Source organism: Rhinopithecus bieti, unplaced genomic scaffold, assembly GCF_001698545.2.
Source record: "Rhinopithecus bieti isolate Rb0 unplaced genomic scaffold, ASM169854v2 scaffold_33891, whole genome shotgun sequence".
In the NCBI taxonomy this organism is placed as follows: domain Eukaryota; kingdom Metazoa; phylum Chordata; class Mammalia; order Primates; family Cercopithecidae; genus Rhinopithecus; species Rhinopithecus bieti.
The window spans coordinates 573,879-591,806 of record NW_016814426.1 but is presented as its reverse complement, the minus strand read 5'-3'; the positions used below and the strand labels follow the sequence as shown (position 1 = coordinate 591,806).

At 44.7% G+C, this 17,928-nt stretch overlaps 1 protein-coding gene across 5 annotated transcripts; it reads right to left on the bottom strand.

The window, feature by feature from the left end:
* Positions 1-2,861: 2,861 nt before the first annotated feature.
* On the bottom strand, positions 2,862-16,021 carry ZFP62 (ZFP62 zinc finger protein). Of its 5 annotated transcripts, none has more exons than XM_017850256.1 (2): positions 15,917-16,021; positions 2,862-6,747 (listed from the first exon to the last, which is right to left on the bottom strand). In XM_017850256.1, the coding sequence occupies exon 2, from the start codon at positions 6,635-6,637 to the stop codon at positions 4,034-4,036; it is 2,604 nt and encodes an 867-aa protein (XP_017705745.1). In that variant the 5' UTR covers positions 6,638-6,747; positions 15,917-16,021; the 3' UTR covers positions 2,862-4,033. The 5 variants fall into 5 exon arrangements, with proteins under 5 accessions (XP_017705745.1, XP_017705741.1, XP_017705742.1 ...); XM_017850252.1 differs by having other exon boundaries at positions 15,921-15,998; XM_017850253.1 differs by lacking the exon at positions 15,917-16,021 and adding an exon at positions 15,811-15,904.
* Between the last annotated feature and the right edge of the window lie 1,907 nt (positions 16,022-17,928).

Here is a 17,928-nt window from a genome sequence, read left to right as displayed (position 1 = left end):
ATACCTCTCAGGAACATCCAAAAAATCACTTTTCTCATGTTTCTTCTGAAGTTCTGTCTGAGCAGGGGGTGGTCCTTGAGGGATTTCCTTAACTTCCAGGTAAGAGTTGTCCTCCATCACCCAAGCATCTAGATGCTGAGTCCCTGCACAGGGCCACTACATTTACTCATCAGACTTACTCCATACATTCTTATGCAGACACTTCTCATTCTAGGCAGCCTTCTAAGGACCTGAACACTATTACTGCTTCCAACCCTCATCACAACCTATGAGGTTGCTACTATTATCATCTTTACAAAAGACAGGTGAGGGCCTGGCGTGGTAGCCTGTGGCGGCTCAGGCCTGTAATCTCAGCACCTTGGGAGTCTGAGGCTGGACAGATTACTTGAGGGCAGGAGTTCGAGACCAGCCCAGCCAACAATGATGAAACCCTGTCTCTACCAAAAGTACCAAAGTTAGCCTGGCACGGTGGTGCATGCCTATAATCCCAGCTACTCTGGAGGCTAAGGCATGAGAATTGCTTGAGCTCAGGAGGTGGAGGTTGCAGTGAACTGAGATCATGCCGCTGCACTCCAGCCTGGGCAACACAGCAAGACTGTCTTTCAAAAAAAAAAAAAAAGACAGGTGAGGACATTCTAGTTTACTTTCTTGCCTAAAGTCATCTGGAAAAAAGTGAGAGTCCTTATTTGAACTCAGGTTTACTGGTGGAGAGACCATGTCCTCGGCCACTATACTTCATTGCCTCTACACAAGTTTCCTGCAGTTTCCTAGGCACAATGACACTACCTATAGCCTCAGAAAAACTGCCAGGTCTAAATGAGAACGGCTCCTCAGTAGGAAGAAAACTGAAGTACTATATTCTGCTTCCTTCTCCATGTCTCTAGGTCAAGGCCCTTAGCTGAAGCTGGAGAAGAGGAATGAAGGGTCTTCCCAGCCCAGGGACTCCCTGGGTACAGCTGTGGCCAATTCCTCAAGGTCTTGATGCAGACAGACTTCAGGTCCCCAGTGTCTGTCTTCAGCTAACACATCTTCAGGTGTTGTCCTAGTGGTGATCCTCTCGTTTTTGAATCCCATGAAGGAAAATTCCCCTGCATTGCAGGATTGGTGTTCAGTACCGTTTCACACCCAGTGTCTCCATACATGAAACATGAAATTATTTTCCAGGCTTTCACCTTAAGACAAATTTGCTAAGAAAGATGTGCACTCCTATGGAAGGCTATTCCATACTCATTGTTTTTTTTTTTCAGGCTTTCCCTTTCTTTCTCCTCCCCCTTTATTTTTCCCACTTGCATATCATTCTCTGGAAGGAATTGGGGGTGGTCCCTAAACCAGGTTCCATCCCTGGTCTGAGCAGGCACAGCTGCACCAGTTTATTAGGTCTGTGCTACAACAGAGACCCCTCCATGTCTGGGAGCAGCCTGCATGGCTTGTATCTGGCTGTAGGTCCACTTGAGGACCTGGGCCCATTTCCGGAGCATGTGAGTAGATGGGGGCCGCAGTAGGAGCTTGTCTGGTGCTTGGGGGGCTGAGGCACTCAGAATCCCCACCTGAGCTGTGGCCATCCTCTCCTTTGTTATTTAGCCTGCATCTTCCCCAAAAGTAGACAGTGCATTAGGTTCAGCTGGAGCTCAAGTACGGGAGCTCTCCTGTGTGAGGAGCACATGGAAACCTCAGGTTAAAAACAGCCAGAGCTGGTCTCATCTTCAGCAAAAGGAAGCCCAATCCATGTCCCCACGACTACTGGGAATCAGTCCTCCACGGCACCCTCCTTCCTCCCAGACACCAGCCTTGCCGGAGACCAGCCTTGCGGGAGGATGCCTGGGCACTTCCATAGCTGCCTCTACTCAGGTCATCCTAGTTCCTACTCCTCTCTCAGAAAACCCAATTCAACGTCCTGCCTAGATGTCACCACTTCCTCCCTCTTGGTTGGTCCTAGTCACTGTCCTCTAATCACGTGCAGTCTTAATTCAGACATCCATTAGGGTGGTTCTGCTCACAGCCTTTCTCCTTTTATTCATCCTTATCTGCCAGCATCTACTCCTGCTGCCATTCTCTCCCACCCAGTACGTGGGACAGGGACGATGCCTAGTAAATCCTCAAGGATTTGCTGAATAAACCAGTCCAAGTCTGTGTGTAGGGTCAGGCTTCCCAGTGTCATGTGCAAAGAAGGATAGAGAGCAAGTATGACCAGAACAGTCCAAAGTGGAGCAATGGCAGAAATGCTCCTTCTCCCTTTCCTCCCTCAACTCCACCCTTCCCCATTGCAGCCATCAAAACTTAATGGTAGAGGTTTGGATACAAAGTGAAAGAATTATACTCCTAGAAAAGAGCATGGAAATTATCTGGCTAGAGTCCTAGAGGGAGATGGGAAACTACATGGCTGAGATTGTTCTCTTGTCAAGACAGTGGGTTTTGAAACCAGAGACCAGACTTAGAATTCAGCCTTTACTGATTGGCCCACTCACAGTATTCTCAGACAGGTTACTCAATTCTCAGAAGAGTCTATTTTTACCCTTTGAGTTACCTAGTTAACAGCTTCCTACACAGCAGTATTTTATGTTCAATTCTACACGGTCCTGTCAGAGCTGTGTGTGGTGACTGACCACTCACACAACCTACCTGCTCCCATGAGTTAGGATCTAGCCCAGTATGAGGATCACATGGCTCCACTGTGGTCCCCTCAAAATTTATCCTGTGCTCCTCTTAGGGAGGCACCTTCTAACTTCTGGTGAAACCAGCCGAGCTGCTAGCCCTGTGGGATGAGTCCACTGCCCTCTGGTTTGGATCTGGTATATAACTTACCCACAAAGATCTGACACACAAACGGCTCTTGGGTATCCTGCATCTAAACTCACAGCCCGTTTTGATTTAAGGAATTTCTTTATTGGAATTCCACTTTACCTCGCCACAAGGAGCTGGCTTTCATGACAAAGAGAAAGTGAGCCCTGAACAAAGTATTTGTTAACATTTTACAACAGACAATATACACATATACTGCATGACATCTTTACAATAACATATTCCAAACAATCAAACATTTAACAGGATTAAGAAACATTAATTTCCTTCTCTCTAGATGACTGGTACTTAGCTTTTTAGCTTCTACACTAAGATGCGTTCCTTCTCAGCATTTCTATTCATAGGAATCCCTGAATCAATTCTGTCATGTAAGGTGTAAATTCATGTTGACGGTGTGTTCCATTAGTTACTGAATGTGTCAAAATCCTCTCCATGGTAGAACCTTTTACTGTAGCATAATGTTGGAATACCACTTCCAGGTTATCCCTCATCACAAATTCATTATTATGGGAGTCCATCTGAAACTTTAAAAAAGTTTCATCCATTCAACTAATGTATCACAATAGTACGTTCATCAATTTGCATTTTTTATGAGTGACTCTCTCCTATCTCCTGTTAGACTTGTAAGTCTATGCTTTCTACTTTTCCTAAAAGGAAATCCAAATTTTGTTTCAGAAGTCATCATCACTGCCCCCTCCCAAACCAATTACATCAAGTTTATACTTAAAGACCACTAATATTAAGTAAATTTATATTCCCTGAAACCTACCTCTCCCTGAATTTGCCTGTTGGAGGCCTTTCTCAGTTTTCCCACTGACCAATGTGTAACTGGGATTCAAAGTTATACCTGAATTTCCTACATTTCTAGTAACAGAATTTACCAAACATGAACTTTCTGATGGTGATTATGTAACTTCTAACTGAAGTCCTTTCCTCATCTGTGTTTTATGACCAGAAATGTCTACTAATTTTGAAGACATTGCTTCACATTCCATCACTTGGGTAGGTTTTTATCTCAAGTATGGACTATTTTATATCCCGTAAGAGCTGAACTACTTTGATACTGGAGCCTTTCTTGCTCGCTATGATTGAAAATCACATAGAAAGGATTCCTCCCAATCCTCTAGGATGGTTTCATTTGCACTGTGTAAATTACAAGCCATGACCCCATACATTCTTACATTCATAAGGTATTTCTTCCATTTGAGTTCAGAGACTTGGTAAGCTCTGCCTGCTACAGAGGCATCCTCATCCTGCTCCCATCCAGGGCATTCCCTCCCTCATAGGTTCTCTTCTGGGATGTGCCACTATAACTTCCCACATATATCACATTTAAAGACTCCTCTCCAGTATGGGTTCTTTTATGCTTGGTGAGATTTGATCGGATATTGAAAGCCTTACCACACTCATTACATCGGTATGGCTTCTTTCCAGTGTGGATCCTTTTGTGCTGGTCAAGGACTGATCTATAATTGAAGGATTTCCCACACTCACAATTATAGGGCTGCTTCCCCTGGTGGACACTTTTATGGTTGATAAGACTTGAGTGTGAGATGTATGCCTTCCCACAGTCATCACATTCATAGGGTTTCTCACCTGTGTGGATCCTTTTATGCACTGTGAGGCCTGAGCTGTTCCTGAAAGCCTTCCCACACCTATCACACACATAGGGTTTCTCCCCTGTGTGGACCCTCTTGTGCTGAGAAAGGAGAGAGCTGTAACTGAAAGATTTCCCACACTCGACACACTTGAAGGGTTTCTCTCCAAGATGGACTCTTTTATGGCTTATAAGAGTTCTGCTTGAGAAAAAAGCTTTTCCACATTCATCGCATGGATGGGGTGTCTCGCCAGGGTGGGTACTTTTATGGTTAATAAGGCTTGAGTGTGAGATGTAGGCTTTTCCACACACGTCACATTCATAGGGCTTCTCCCCAGTATGGATTCTTTTATGAACTTTAAGGCTTGAGTTGTTTCTGAAGACCTTCTCACACCTGTCACATTCATAGGGTTTCTCTCTAGTGTGGACCCTTTTATGCTGAGAAAGGAGTGATGTGTAATTAAAAGATTTCTCACACACATCACATTTGTAGGGCTTCTCCCCAAGATGAACTTTTTTGTGGTTTATAAGGGTTCGGTATGTGATGAAGGCCTTCTCACACTCATCACACTTAAAGGGCTTCTCCCCAGGGTGGACGCTTTTATGATTTATAAGGCTCGAGAGGGAGATGTACGCTTTCCCGCATTCTTCACATTTGTAAGGTCGTTCCCCAGTGTGGATTCGTTTATGTACTTTAAGGCCGGAATTATTTCTGAAAGCTTTTCCACACTCATCACACCCAAAGGGTTTTTCCCTGGTATGAATCCTTTTATGCTGCTCAAGGGCAGAGCTGTAGTTGAAGGATTTCTCACAATAGCTACATTTATAGGGCTTCTCCCCAAGGTGGATTCCTTTGTGATTTTTAAGGCTAGAGCGTGAGATATAGGCTTTCCCACACACATCACACTTATAGGGTTTTTCCCCAGTATGCAGCCTCCTGTGGACTTTGAGGCCTGCATTGTTTCTGAATGTTTTCCCACACACATCACATACATAAGGTCTCTCTCCGGTATGAATAGTTCTATGTTGAAGAAGAAGTGAGTTATAACTAAAGGATTTCCCACACTCCTTACATTCATGGGCTTTCTTCCCAGGGTGAATGCTTTTATGGACTGCGAGGCCTGAGCTATAGCTGAATGCTTTGCCACAGACATCACACTTGTAAGGTTTCTCTCCCGTGTGGATCCTTTTATGCACTATGAGGCCTGAGCTGTTCCTGAAAGCCTTCCCACATTCATCACATTCATAAGGTTTCTCTCCAGTGTGGATGACTTTATGCTGAATGAGAAGAGAGCTATAATTAAAAGATTTCTCACACTCATCACATTTATAGGGTTTATCTCCAAAGTGGATGCTTTTATGGTTGAGGAGTGTTCTACAAGTAATGAAGGCCTTCCCACACTCATCACATTCGTAAGGTTTCTCGCCCGTGTGGATCCTTTTGTGGACCCTGAGGCCAGAGCTGTTACTGAAGGTTTTCCCACAGATGTCGCACTCATAGGGCTTCTCCCCCGTGTGGATCCTTTTGTGGACTCTGAGCCCAGAGCTGTTCCTGAAGGCCTTCCCACACTCACCGCATTCATAGGGCTTCTCCCCAGTGTGGATCCTTTTATGCTGGTCCAGAACAGAGCTATAATTGAAGGATTTTCCACATTCATCGCATTTGCAGTTCTTCTCCCCAGAATGGGTGCTTTTGTGGTTTATGAGGCTGGAGTAGGACATGTAGGCTTTCCCACATTCCTCACACGTGTACGGCTTCTCCCCAGTGTGGATCCGTTTGTGGACCCGAAGGCTGGAGCTGCTTCGGAAAGTCCCTCCACAGTCATCACATTCATAGCGCTTCTCCCCAGTGTGCATAATTTTATGTTGAACGAGGCGGGAGTTATATTTGAAGGATTTCCCACATTCATCACATTTATGTAATTTCTTAATAGCACTGGTTTTCTGCTGTAGACTAGGGTGGGAGGTTCCATTAATGTTCTCCACACATTTGCCTTGCTCACTGCCTCTCTGTCCTACAGGCATAGTCTGGTGTGTGATATGTTGTGGGCTCAGATGCAAGCTCTTCTCAGATGCCTCATCTTCCTGTTCTGTCTTTATATTTGCTGCACTCTTGGCTGTGCTGATTGCTTCCCTGATGCTGCTTTTGTCTTCCTTCATCCTGTTTTCCACAGGCTTTTCCTGCTGACTCTCTACCTTGCTATCCCAAACACATGTGTCACCAACCTTAGACTCAGGCATAGGATCCCTGTGAAGACCTTCCACTTTCGGCCACTTAGATTCTGTATTTCCAGCATTTGCATATTCTTCAGTTGGTTCCTCATCCTGAGTGCTCGTCTTCAAATGTGACACTAAACCAAGAAAATGAAAAGGACACCTGTTCACTCTCTTTAAAAACAAACAAACAAACAAACAAACTGGAATAACAACAAACAACAAAGTTTGCTCACTCAACTGACAAACACTTACTGACAACACACTGTGTGATAAGTACCATGTACTGTTTTTTAAGTACTAGGATACAACAATGAATATGACAAAATTTCTGCCCCTGTGGAACTAATGTTAAAATGCTAGAGCCCTGGGTTTTCAATGGAACAATGAGCTTTTCTATTCTTGCGTAACAGCTTAGCGTTGGGCAAGGTGAAATGATTCACAGAACCATGGGCAACACCAGTCAGTTTTAAACAATGTCATCCAGTCTTGGAAAAACAAACAAGAGGGCAGAAGAAATCTGAGGAACAGAAGCAGAAAAATTCCTAAGTAGGACAAAAGTTAGGCGAAACTTTTTTTTTTATTGTGAAAAGTTAGACAAAATCAGCAGAGGACAGACAACACTAAAGAGAAAAAATCAGTACCTGGGGAGGGATATCAGGGAGAAGGCTATGAAACCATGAAGACAGTTACTGCAGAGACGAGAAAGAAGGCAACCTGCATATTACATATTAAAATATACTATTAAACCTCTATAATTAAAATAGTGTGGTCCTGGTACACAGACAGGCAGAGGGAATAGAACAGAAAGTCCAGACATTGTCCCAGGTAGACACAGAAATTAATGATAAAGATGATATCTGCAATTACTGGAGAAAAGATGGTCCTTTTAATAGTGTTGTAACAACTATGAAGCCATATGGAAAAAGATAAAATCAGGGCCGGGTACGGTGGCTCACACCTGTGATCCCACCAAAATCAGGGCCGGGTGCAGTGGCTCACACCTGTAATCCCACCACTCTGGGAAGCTGAGGCGGGCGGGTCACGAGGTGAAGAGATTGAGACCACCCTGGCCAACATGGTGAAGCCTTGTCTCTAGTAAAAATACAAAAATTAGCCGGGCGTGGTGGCGTGCACCTGTAATCCCAGCTACACGGGAGGGAGGCTGAGGCAGGAGAATCACTTAAACCCGGGAAGCAGAGGTTGCAGTGAGCTGAGATTGTTCCACTGCACTCCAGCCTGGAGACAGAGGGAGACTTCCCAAAAAAAAAAAAAAAAAAAAGAGGAAAAGATATAATTAGATCCCATTCTTCACACCACACACACACAAATAAACTCCATATGGAACAGAGCTCTAAATATAAAAAAGCTGTACAAATGCTAGAAAACATGGGTAAATGCCTCCATGACTTGAGTATAGAGAAAGTTTTCTAACAATGACTCATATGCAACAAAAGACTGATGTTTTCAAAACTGAAGAAAATAAACTAAAATCATGCAGGTAAACAGGCAAAAAGATAAACAGACAATTCTTTTAAATGGTCCTTAAACATTCAACTTGATTCATAATAAGAGAAAGGCAAGTAAGAACTACCGTAAAACACCACTTCTCACCTGTCACATTAGCAAATGTTCAGAGCTTGACAATACACTGTTGACAAGGCTGTGGAGGAAACAGGCACTCTCATACACTGCTGGGAATGCAAACTGGCACAGCCCCTTTTAAGGGGAATTTGCCAATATCTAACAAAACCATATATGCATTTACCCAGAAATCCTACTTTATGAATTTATAAGGAGGATACCCCTCCAAAAAATATAAAAAACATATGTGCACAGAGTGATGATTCATTATAGCATTATTCGTAACTGCAAAATCTGGAAACCTACGTAAATCTCCAAGCACAGAAGACTGGTTAAATAAACTGGCACATATGCACGATGGAGTTCTAAAAAAGGATGAGGAGCATTTCTGAACTGATATGGAGCAATTTGTATATCCTAAAGTCAAAAGGTCAAAGTGAAAAAGAGTAATATACATGCTACGTTTTGTGTAGGAAAGAAAACAGGAAAACAAGCACGTGTGTGTTTCTCTTTATAGCAATGATAAACCAGAAAACAGTGAGGTTCATTGCCTACACGGGAGGAGTGTGGAGAATGGAGCAGAAGGATGAGGGAAAGAGAGAGACTGAGTATACAGCCTTTTAATAGTTTTACTATACAAAATACATGATAATATTCTACATATTCAAAGAATAAAATTAAACATCAAGAGGATAGGAAAGGGGAAAAACTGCTAAAACAGAAAACAAATCAACCTACTTGCATTTCACATGAATACCACAATAGCAGGAAGAGAACAAACAAAAAGGAAACATAGAACTAATCCAGGCAACTTAGAAACATATTTGACTACCTAAGTACATTCAGTCTGGGGAAAGCTGGAGGTGGGGCAGTGGCAGTGGGAAGAGGTACAAGCAATTCAACTGTTAGCAGGTTTTCTGCAGAGGTATGAACAGCAATTCTGAAACAACTTTAGATGTATTAAGAACTTGAGTAAATGTGTTGATTTTGTTGGGCTCAGGGCTCTCCTAAAGAAAGGGATATAAAAATAAGGAATAGAGGAAGGCAAAAATGAATCTTGGGATGAATTCAAAGTACTGGTGTGAACTTACGATTTCTAAATCACATATATGTGCACACATGTATATTCAAGTCCATATAGCTGTATGCATATATCTGCATATACTTCCTAGTTCTGTTTGCTGAAAGCCCAAAACACAAAAACACTCCAGTGGTAATGAGCACATCCAGTACCCTCATTCTGGGTCTCTATTACCATTGCTTACTGACAGGAACCACAGCTTCTCAAAGAAATGGCTGATTTCAGGCTGAGAGCAGGAAACATACAAGAAGAGCATCATGTTACACCAGCAAGTAAAGAGAGGCTCAAAAACAGGGTAGGGACATGCTGCAAGACCCAGCTTGCACATCCAGTGTTCAAGCACCATAATAACTTTAGGCACCATAATAACTAAGTATAGTGATACATGATAAACCACTGAAGGTAGGCTTTCATGAGTCTACACAGGTACAAACAGGATAGAAAGGGAGGCCTCTTGCTTACAGCAGAATGTGAGTGCTGGTTGATAAACGTAGAAGGAATACCAGAATTGGAAAAATCAGCATTCTGCAACTATCAGAGTAAAAACTGGATCAGGAGAGAATCATCAATGAATTCTACGTCTAAGAGGAAATTCTGACAAGGAGCAGGGTATCTGCATGGTCTTAAACATTTGTAATGCTTAAGTTATTTACAAGGGGGAAAAATGCAAGAGTGGAGAGACAATGCCTTGGCCAGGTGTTCTAATTTAACACCTCCAGTGGGGCAGACGGACATAATATGCTTTTAGTAGGGAGGACACATCACCTGTGAGAACGCATTACCTGAACTGAATCAGCAGGTAAACCCAAAATGAAAACTGTTTTCTACTAAAATGGAGGGTGGAGAGAAGAGGGGGGACTATACTTTTCAAATACATCATTTTCATAAAAGACGAAGAGCTGTAGAAATGTTCCAGATTAAAGAAGGCTAAAGAGATCTGACCACTAGATTAAATTCCTGACCTTGACTGGATCTGCAGTGGAGGGAAAATTGTGATAGAAACAATTACATCGCTGACAAAGGTGGAATATGGATGGTAGCCTAGGTAAAAGCAGTATCAACTTCAAACTGACTCAATCTGAAAACTGTACTGTAGTTATCTAGGAGACTATCCCAATCCTTGGGAAATACACTGAAGTATTTAGGGATAAAGGGCCATGATGTACATAACTTACCTACAAAAGGTTTAGAAAAATACTTACATGTATGAAAGAGAGAGCAAGAGAACAAAATGAAGTCAAATGTTAACTGCAGGTAAATCTGAGTAATGGGTATCTTTCTACTGTTCATATTCTTGAATTTTTCTGTGCATTTAAAATTATTACCAAACAAAAAGTTTTCAAAATGTCAGAAAGCAAATTTGTTTCCTCTTCTACACCTTCCCCTCCAGGTACTGCTTCGCCATCCTACTGCCTGTTGCATCTGGAAAAGTGGTCTTCACATCCCACTCCCACTCCCCTCATGCCTCATTTCTTCCAGACCCCACTGCATTAGCTTCTTCAGGGTGGTGCTTGCCCTCCGGGCTGCTGCCCCCTGGATGTTTCCGGCCCCTCCTTCCACCATGAGCCTTTCCTCTTCTGGCTCCCCATACTCCCCTGGGAGCCCTCATTGCTCCCAGCACTCCCACACACCGTCCCAGGTCCTCATCTCTGCCCAAGATCCCTCTCAATTACAGACCCTCATATCCACCGCGCCCCCCACCCTTTGCCTAAATCAGAAGTGGGCTATTTCCCTTGACCACATCCAAAACAGCCCCGAGGACCGCTGATTCTATTGCCTGAGTAGTTCTGAAGCTCCCACCCCTATCCCCCACCTGCTTCTTACTGCTAAGGCCTTAGTTTAAGCCTTCTAAATTCTCTTCTGGACTACTGCCATCATTTCTCGACCTTCACTCTTATCCCTGCCCAATTCTTTCTCCAACCACTGTCAAGTTTTTGTAAAATGCACACCTAGTCACTGGGCAGTGCCAAGTTCTCCCCGGCTACTTACTGTGGCACCTAAAGCCTTCTGCACCAGTCGCCTGTGCAACTGTCACCCCTCACTGCCACTCCACTCACTGATTCTCAGTCTGATCTTTCCTCCTTTGTTTCTTCGACAAGTGGATTATGAGTTTTCTTCCTGTCCTCTGGGAGTCCATGTTAGACTGGCTGCTGACTGGCCTGGTCTGCCTAAAATCACAGACACATTGCCACTTATCTCTCTAACCTAGGTGCAGGCCAGGGGCCTCCCTGTTCTGGCTCTGCTTAAACCCCTCTGTTTGGGTTGGAGGCACAATGTCCCGTCATCTGATGTAGTTCATCCAATTTTCTTCTTGCGTGAAATCAAGATGGATTAATATAAACATGAATCTTCACTGAAAATACGTGGCTTGAAATGAAATCTGTATTAATCAATACTAAGATCCATCAGAAACAGGCAGAAAAACAACCAGACAGCACTAGAGCACACACTGCTAAAACACAAAGACAACACAAACAATGTAACATATAAGGATAATGAAGTTATCCTTATAAACAATACTGCAGGTGCATTCCGCTGCTAAAACACAAAGACAACACAAACAATGCAACATATAAGGATAATGAAGTTATCCTTATAAACAATACTGAAGATGCATTCTAGTGTATCAGTTCTTTCTGAGGCTAATTGTTGCGCAAGGAACTTAAGACTATTATCTGTATCCTGTTTGTTTTCCAGGCCCTGGGCTATTCCTATCCAAAGAGATGGATATGACAAGGCCCTGCCATCAAGGCGCCTGCAGACTTGTAAGAGAGTCTGGTAGGAAAACAACCATGTGATAAAAATGACAGAGTCTCGCTGTCGCCCAGGCTGGAGTGCAGTGGCACGATCTACGCTCACTGCAAGCTCCGCCTCCCAGGTTCACGCCATTCTCCTGCCTCAGCCTCCCAAGTAGCTGGGACTACAGGTGCCCACCACCACACCTGGCTAATTTTTTGTATTTTTAGTAGAGACGGGGTTTCACTGCGTTAGCCAGAATGGTCTCAATCTCCTGACTTTGTGATCTGCCCACCTCAGCCTCCCAAAGCGCTAGGATTGCAGGAGTGAGCCACCGCACCCAGACCCTTTTTAAAAATTATTTATTTTCTTTTTTTGAGGTGGAGTCTTGCTCTGTCGCCCAGGCTGGAGTGCAGTGGCTCCCTGCAAGCTCCACCTCCTGGGTTCACACCATTCTTCTGCCTCAGCCTCCTGAGTAGCTGAGTCTACAGGCGCCCGCCACTACACCCAGCTAATTTTTTGTATTTTTAGTAGAGATAGGGTTTCACTGCGTTAGCCAGGATGGTCTCGATCTCCTGACCTCGTAATCCGCCCACCTCAGCCTCCCAAAGTGCTGGGATTACAGGCATGAGCCACTGCACCCAGACTTTTTTTTTTTAATCAGACTGAAGTCTGGAGTGAAATGGCATGGTATCTGGAATTTGCTTTAAAATATTTCAATCAAGAAAAACTAAAAAGGGAAAAGTTAAACAGTAGAATCCTGATAATTGCTGAACCCAAGTGATGGGTATATGGAAGGTCATAAGAAAAAACTTTAGGCCGGGCACAGTGGCTCACGCCTATAATCCCAGCACTTTCGGAGGCTGAGGCAGGCGGGTCACCTGAGGTCAGGAGTTTGAGACCAGCCTGGCCAACATGGTCAAACCCCGTCTCTACTAAAACAAACAAACAAAAAACAAAGAAAATTAGCTGGGTGTGGTGGTGGGCGCCTGTATGTCTGTCTCAAAAAAAAAAAAAAAAAGAAAAAAAATTTAAAAAGAAAGATCAGGCAAGGTGCAGTGGCTCACACCTGTAATCTCAGCACTTTGGGAGGCTGAGGCAGACAGATCACTTGAGGCTAGGAGTTCAAGACCAGCCTGGCCAAGGAGGCGAATCCTTGTCTCTACTAAAAACACAAAAATTAGCCAAGTGTGGTGGTGCACACCTGTAGTTCCAGCTACTTGACTTGGGAGGGTGAGGCACAAGAATCGCCTGAACCTGGGAGGCGGAGGTTGCAGTGAGCCAAGATAGCGCCATTGCATTCCAGCCTAGGTGACACAGTGAGACTGTCTCACAAAAAGAAAAGAAAGATGACTCATACTAGTTGCAGTGGGAGAACGGATTGAGGCGAGACAGGACTGAGTCCTGGAGTTCCAGGAATAAGTCACTTAATCCAATCAAGACTGATGTGGTGGCTAAGTCATGTGTCCCCTATGACACAAGTAAGGAATTCCCCCCAAAACACAATTCGTCCATAGAAAGACCCAGAAACTTCTGAATTTCTTAAAAGTTCTAAAGGCGGAATGGGCAGGCCCTTTCTAACCAGTTTTCAACATGTAGCATGACTCTAATAGCCTGGTTACATCAGTCAAAAGTGTCAGACATAGAATGCCATCCACTCCTTCCAAACTATATATGACCAACAACCTCTGGATACTTCTGTGCTTCTTGTTCATGGTCTATCGCCAAGGCCTAGAAAAGTGAATGCAAACAGTAAGAACCTGCCCTAAATTCTTGCTGTCTCTGCCTCCAAGACTCAGGAGCCACTTTTCAAGAGCCTAGACAACTTGTAAGACAGGAACTGTGGCCTGCTCTGGCTGAAAATTCCTTCCTATTAGCAGATTGCAACTAGCCTGGAACTACTTTGAATTTGCAGAGTCCAACCATATTCCACAAGACAATTTTACCACCTCAAGGTTCACGCGTGGATTCTATACCTTAAGTTCTTGGATACTGTATTTGATTTGGAGATGACCAAAGAAAGGAAAAAAGACAAGAGAAAGTGACCACAAAATGCTTATCAACCCAGAAGAAAGAGTGCCAAGGAGGGGGAAAATGTGCAAAGGAAAGATGGGACTAAGGAATAGAGAAGTGATATGCAGATGAGAAAAGAATATGGTTTGTGTTCTAGCTATTGTTGCATTTGTCTTATGAATGTTAGGAATGTAGATGGTTAATGTGAGTTGGTTCTATTGCTTAAATATAGAAATAAGAATGAAAGCTGATTTTTCCTTAAAGTAAAAATCTGAAGTAGAACATTCTCAAACCAAGTAGTGGAGAAGAGATTTCTAGGGAGCAGGTGAGCAAAGGAGATACTAAAAGGGAGGCTGATTTTCTGAATTAAACCCGGCAGGGACTGGCTTGGAGTCACTGACATAGTCTGTTAGGCTAGTGTAACACTAAATAGAGTGACAAGTCTCAGGAGGGAAGGACTACTTAAGTCTTATTTGTTCTTTAAACACTCTACATCAGTGATTTTGATAATGACTTGTCATATGTAACAATCTGCCAATAACTGGTTGAGTTAATGTAAAAAAAGAATTTTCTAACGGCTGTGAGGTTTCTTCTTTAAAAATCCTTGCCCTAATACACTGTATTGAGTATACCACTGTTTGAAATAACGAAAAATTGGAGACAACCCAAATGCCCCCGAATAGATCTAAAAAAGGACAGAACACCGAGAACATCCAAACAATGGCCCATCCAATACTTACCACAGCTCTGTAAAACAAAACAGAACAAAACTTCTGCGTTCTGATATGTAGAGACCGGTAAGATAAAGTGAAAGAATTAAGGGGTTAGAAGGATTTCTATCACCTGTGTGATAAAAGCGGGCACTAACCAGTGATATTCGCCAGTACTTGCAGAAAGAAATTCGGAAAAGATACAAAGGAACAAATGACCTAAGAGGGTAGGGCCTAGGAAGATAGCTAAGAGGGATGGAGGAAATCTTTCACTGGTAACTTTTTATATTTTTAATATCCCAGCCATATGAATGTATTATATATTTCATATTATTATTTTTTTAAGCCTTGGGCTTTCACAAAGAAATGCTCCTGCTGGCCAACTACTTTAAACGTCTTAGAGCAGCACACCCAGCCCTGGCATTCCCCAGTGATCTTTTCCGTCCCCTGCCCGGGTTCCCGCAGGCTGTGCCCCTGGGTCTAAGAAACTCCTCGACTTTCCTCTCCCTCCCTAGTTAACTCCTTTTCTGCTTGCAGGAACCCGCGGCAGGTCGCCTCCTCCCGGTGCACCCGTCTGGATGCAGGTGCGCTTCCCCAGGTGAGGGCCAGGACGCGCCTCCGGGGTCTCCATTCACCCTGCAGCAGGAGCTTATCATCATCACTCACGGATCAAAACAAAAAGGTGTGTGTGGGGGGAGAAGGTCGAATCAGATCACCCCTAGAGGTCTCTCTGCCCTCGCCATCACTCTCAAGTCCTAGAGTACCAAACTGAACTACAGAGGGAGCACGAAATGGTGGGTATTTTGAAGCGCTAATTTTTAGGAATCCCCTCCCATCCAAGGCAGGGATGAATAGTTGCGGAACACCGGAGCGGGGCCCTGGCCCTTCTCGGAACACTGAGCAGACCTAACATGACGCTGGTCCGTTCAGAGGTCGCAGTTGTGGCCCACAGGGAGCCCAGTCTGTTCCAGGGGCGCGCCCTGCACCCCTCTGCCTGCCCGAAGTCCTCCCTCCCCTCCCCTCCGCTCCCCAGGAACGCGCCTACTGAGATCTGTGCAGGGAGGGGGCACGCTTACTCCCAGATCCCGCCCGAGACCCGCGGGGCAGCCAAGACTCGGCCAAAAAGGGAAGGGCGTGGCAGGCGAGGGCCGGGGGCGGGAGCGCGGGCGGCCGCGGACTCACGTACTGGCTGTGGCGGCGCCGCGGGAGCCCGGCCGCCGGCGGGACAAAAGCGCGGACCGCACGGCCGGAAGAACCCGCGCCGGCCCTGGGGCACTTCCGCGCCCTCTCTGGGACGCTGGAGGACTGACTCGATGGTCCGGCCGCCCGCGCCGGCGGGAGGGAGGGGAGCGCCTTCCTCGGCTATTTATTGAGTGCCAGCGGCAGGGCGCGCGCTCCGGGCGCGGCCAGGAGACCGTGGGCGGGGCTTCCTGTTTCCGTGCATTTTACCTTGGGGGGGGCTGGGGGAGGGGCACAGGTAATAAAGTAAATACCTGCCTACCCACCTGCAGGTGTTCCTGAACACGTGATTAGTTGCCAGGTGGGTGCGGGGACGTTCCCGGAAGGGGGGGCCTGGCGGGAAATGGGGAATCCGGGAGGGGCGCAGGACAGCGCTGGGTTGCTGGCCCGAGAGCACCAGCCCTTCCTGGTCGTCAGCACCAGAAGCGCCCCCGGCTGGGCACTGGGGATGCGAAGAGGGAGCGCGCCCCTGGAGCGGTCCCTGGGACCGGGCCACACTCCCACCCGGGGCGCCAGCTTGGCAGCGACCTCGCCCCCTGCCCAGCCCACCCCCGGTGTCGGCTTCCAAATCTAGGGCCTAAAATGAATTTGAAGACTTTTTTTTTTAAATTAATTTTTGTGGGTACATAGTAGGTGTCCCTATTTGTCGAGTACGTGAGATATCTTGATACAGACAGGAATGCAATGCGTAATAGTCATATCAGGGTTAACGGAGTATCCATCACTTCAAGCATTTATCCTTTGTGTTACAAGCAATCAAATTATATTCTTAGTTATTTTAAAATATACAACTAAGTTATTGGCTATAGTCAGCCTTTTTTAAAAACAGCAACATCTAAATTTAAATAATTGCAAAGGGTATATTTTAGCATGCTGTTAATATTAAAAACAACAAAGTTGCTTTATTCTTTCAAGGGTATCCAATGGAATCTAAATCCCTGAAGATTTGGTATTATCCACTTTTAACACTCATAAGTTTTACATCTTCTAGGGTTTTTTTCCTTGAACTTTTATGTTCCTCACCGGCTTTTTATTCTACTGTAAAAATATTTTCACTCTATGTGCCTCATTGAATTTTATCCTAGTGTATAATTTTATCCTAGTGTATCTGACACCGTGCCTGTCAGATACTAGTGTAAAATAGTTTTATGCATTAAGTTTTATTGTTTATTGTTTACCCTAGCATGTATCTCTGTAACGAATTAGATTACACTTTTTTCCCTCTTAGGGTTAATTATTTTCTGGATTATTAGCAAAATTATATATATATATATCAAAATGTTTACTGTTAATTCTTAGACAAAAAGTGAAATGCTTTGGAAGCACAACACAACTTGTAATGAGATGGATTTTGTTTTTCAGCTCAAATTATTTATATTATTTGAATGAATTTTACATATTGCTGGGGTGAGCCGGTGTTTGGCATCAGCTGGACGCCTATTTTTGGTTTTCATACACGTAGGTGCTGAGACAGTGTTCACTTAAGTAGAGGGAATGGGCGTTTCATTGTATCACTAAGCCCTTGACCGCATTTGGGCTTCACGCCACAACCCCAGCCACAACCCCACCCACCTCAAAGAAAGTCTGGGCGAGTTAACAGGCAGCAGCGACTTTTAAGGAGGAGCAGAGCCCCAGGCCCAGGCCTGCAGCTTTAGGTGAGAGCACCAGGGCCAGTAGAGGATTGGGAGGTGATTGATTCCCCTAGAGCTTCCCCCAAAGGACAGCGAGACGCAGGCAGCTGTTGAACCCTTGAAATGTGGGCAGTGCTGCTGAGGATCTGAATTTTTAATTACATTTAATTTAAATAGCCGCATGTGGCTATGGCCACCTTATTGGCTAGCACAGCTCTAGAAGGAGCTTTGGGTGGTCCTCACAGGCCTCCAGAATTAAAGCTGCCCTTAAAGGTTCATGGTAGTCAAAGCCTAGGTTTTTACCTCTAGGCAGCAAGACAGAAA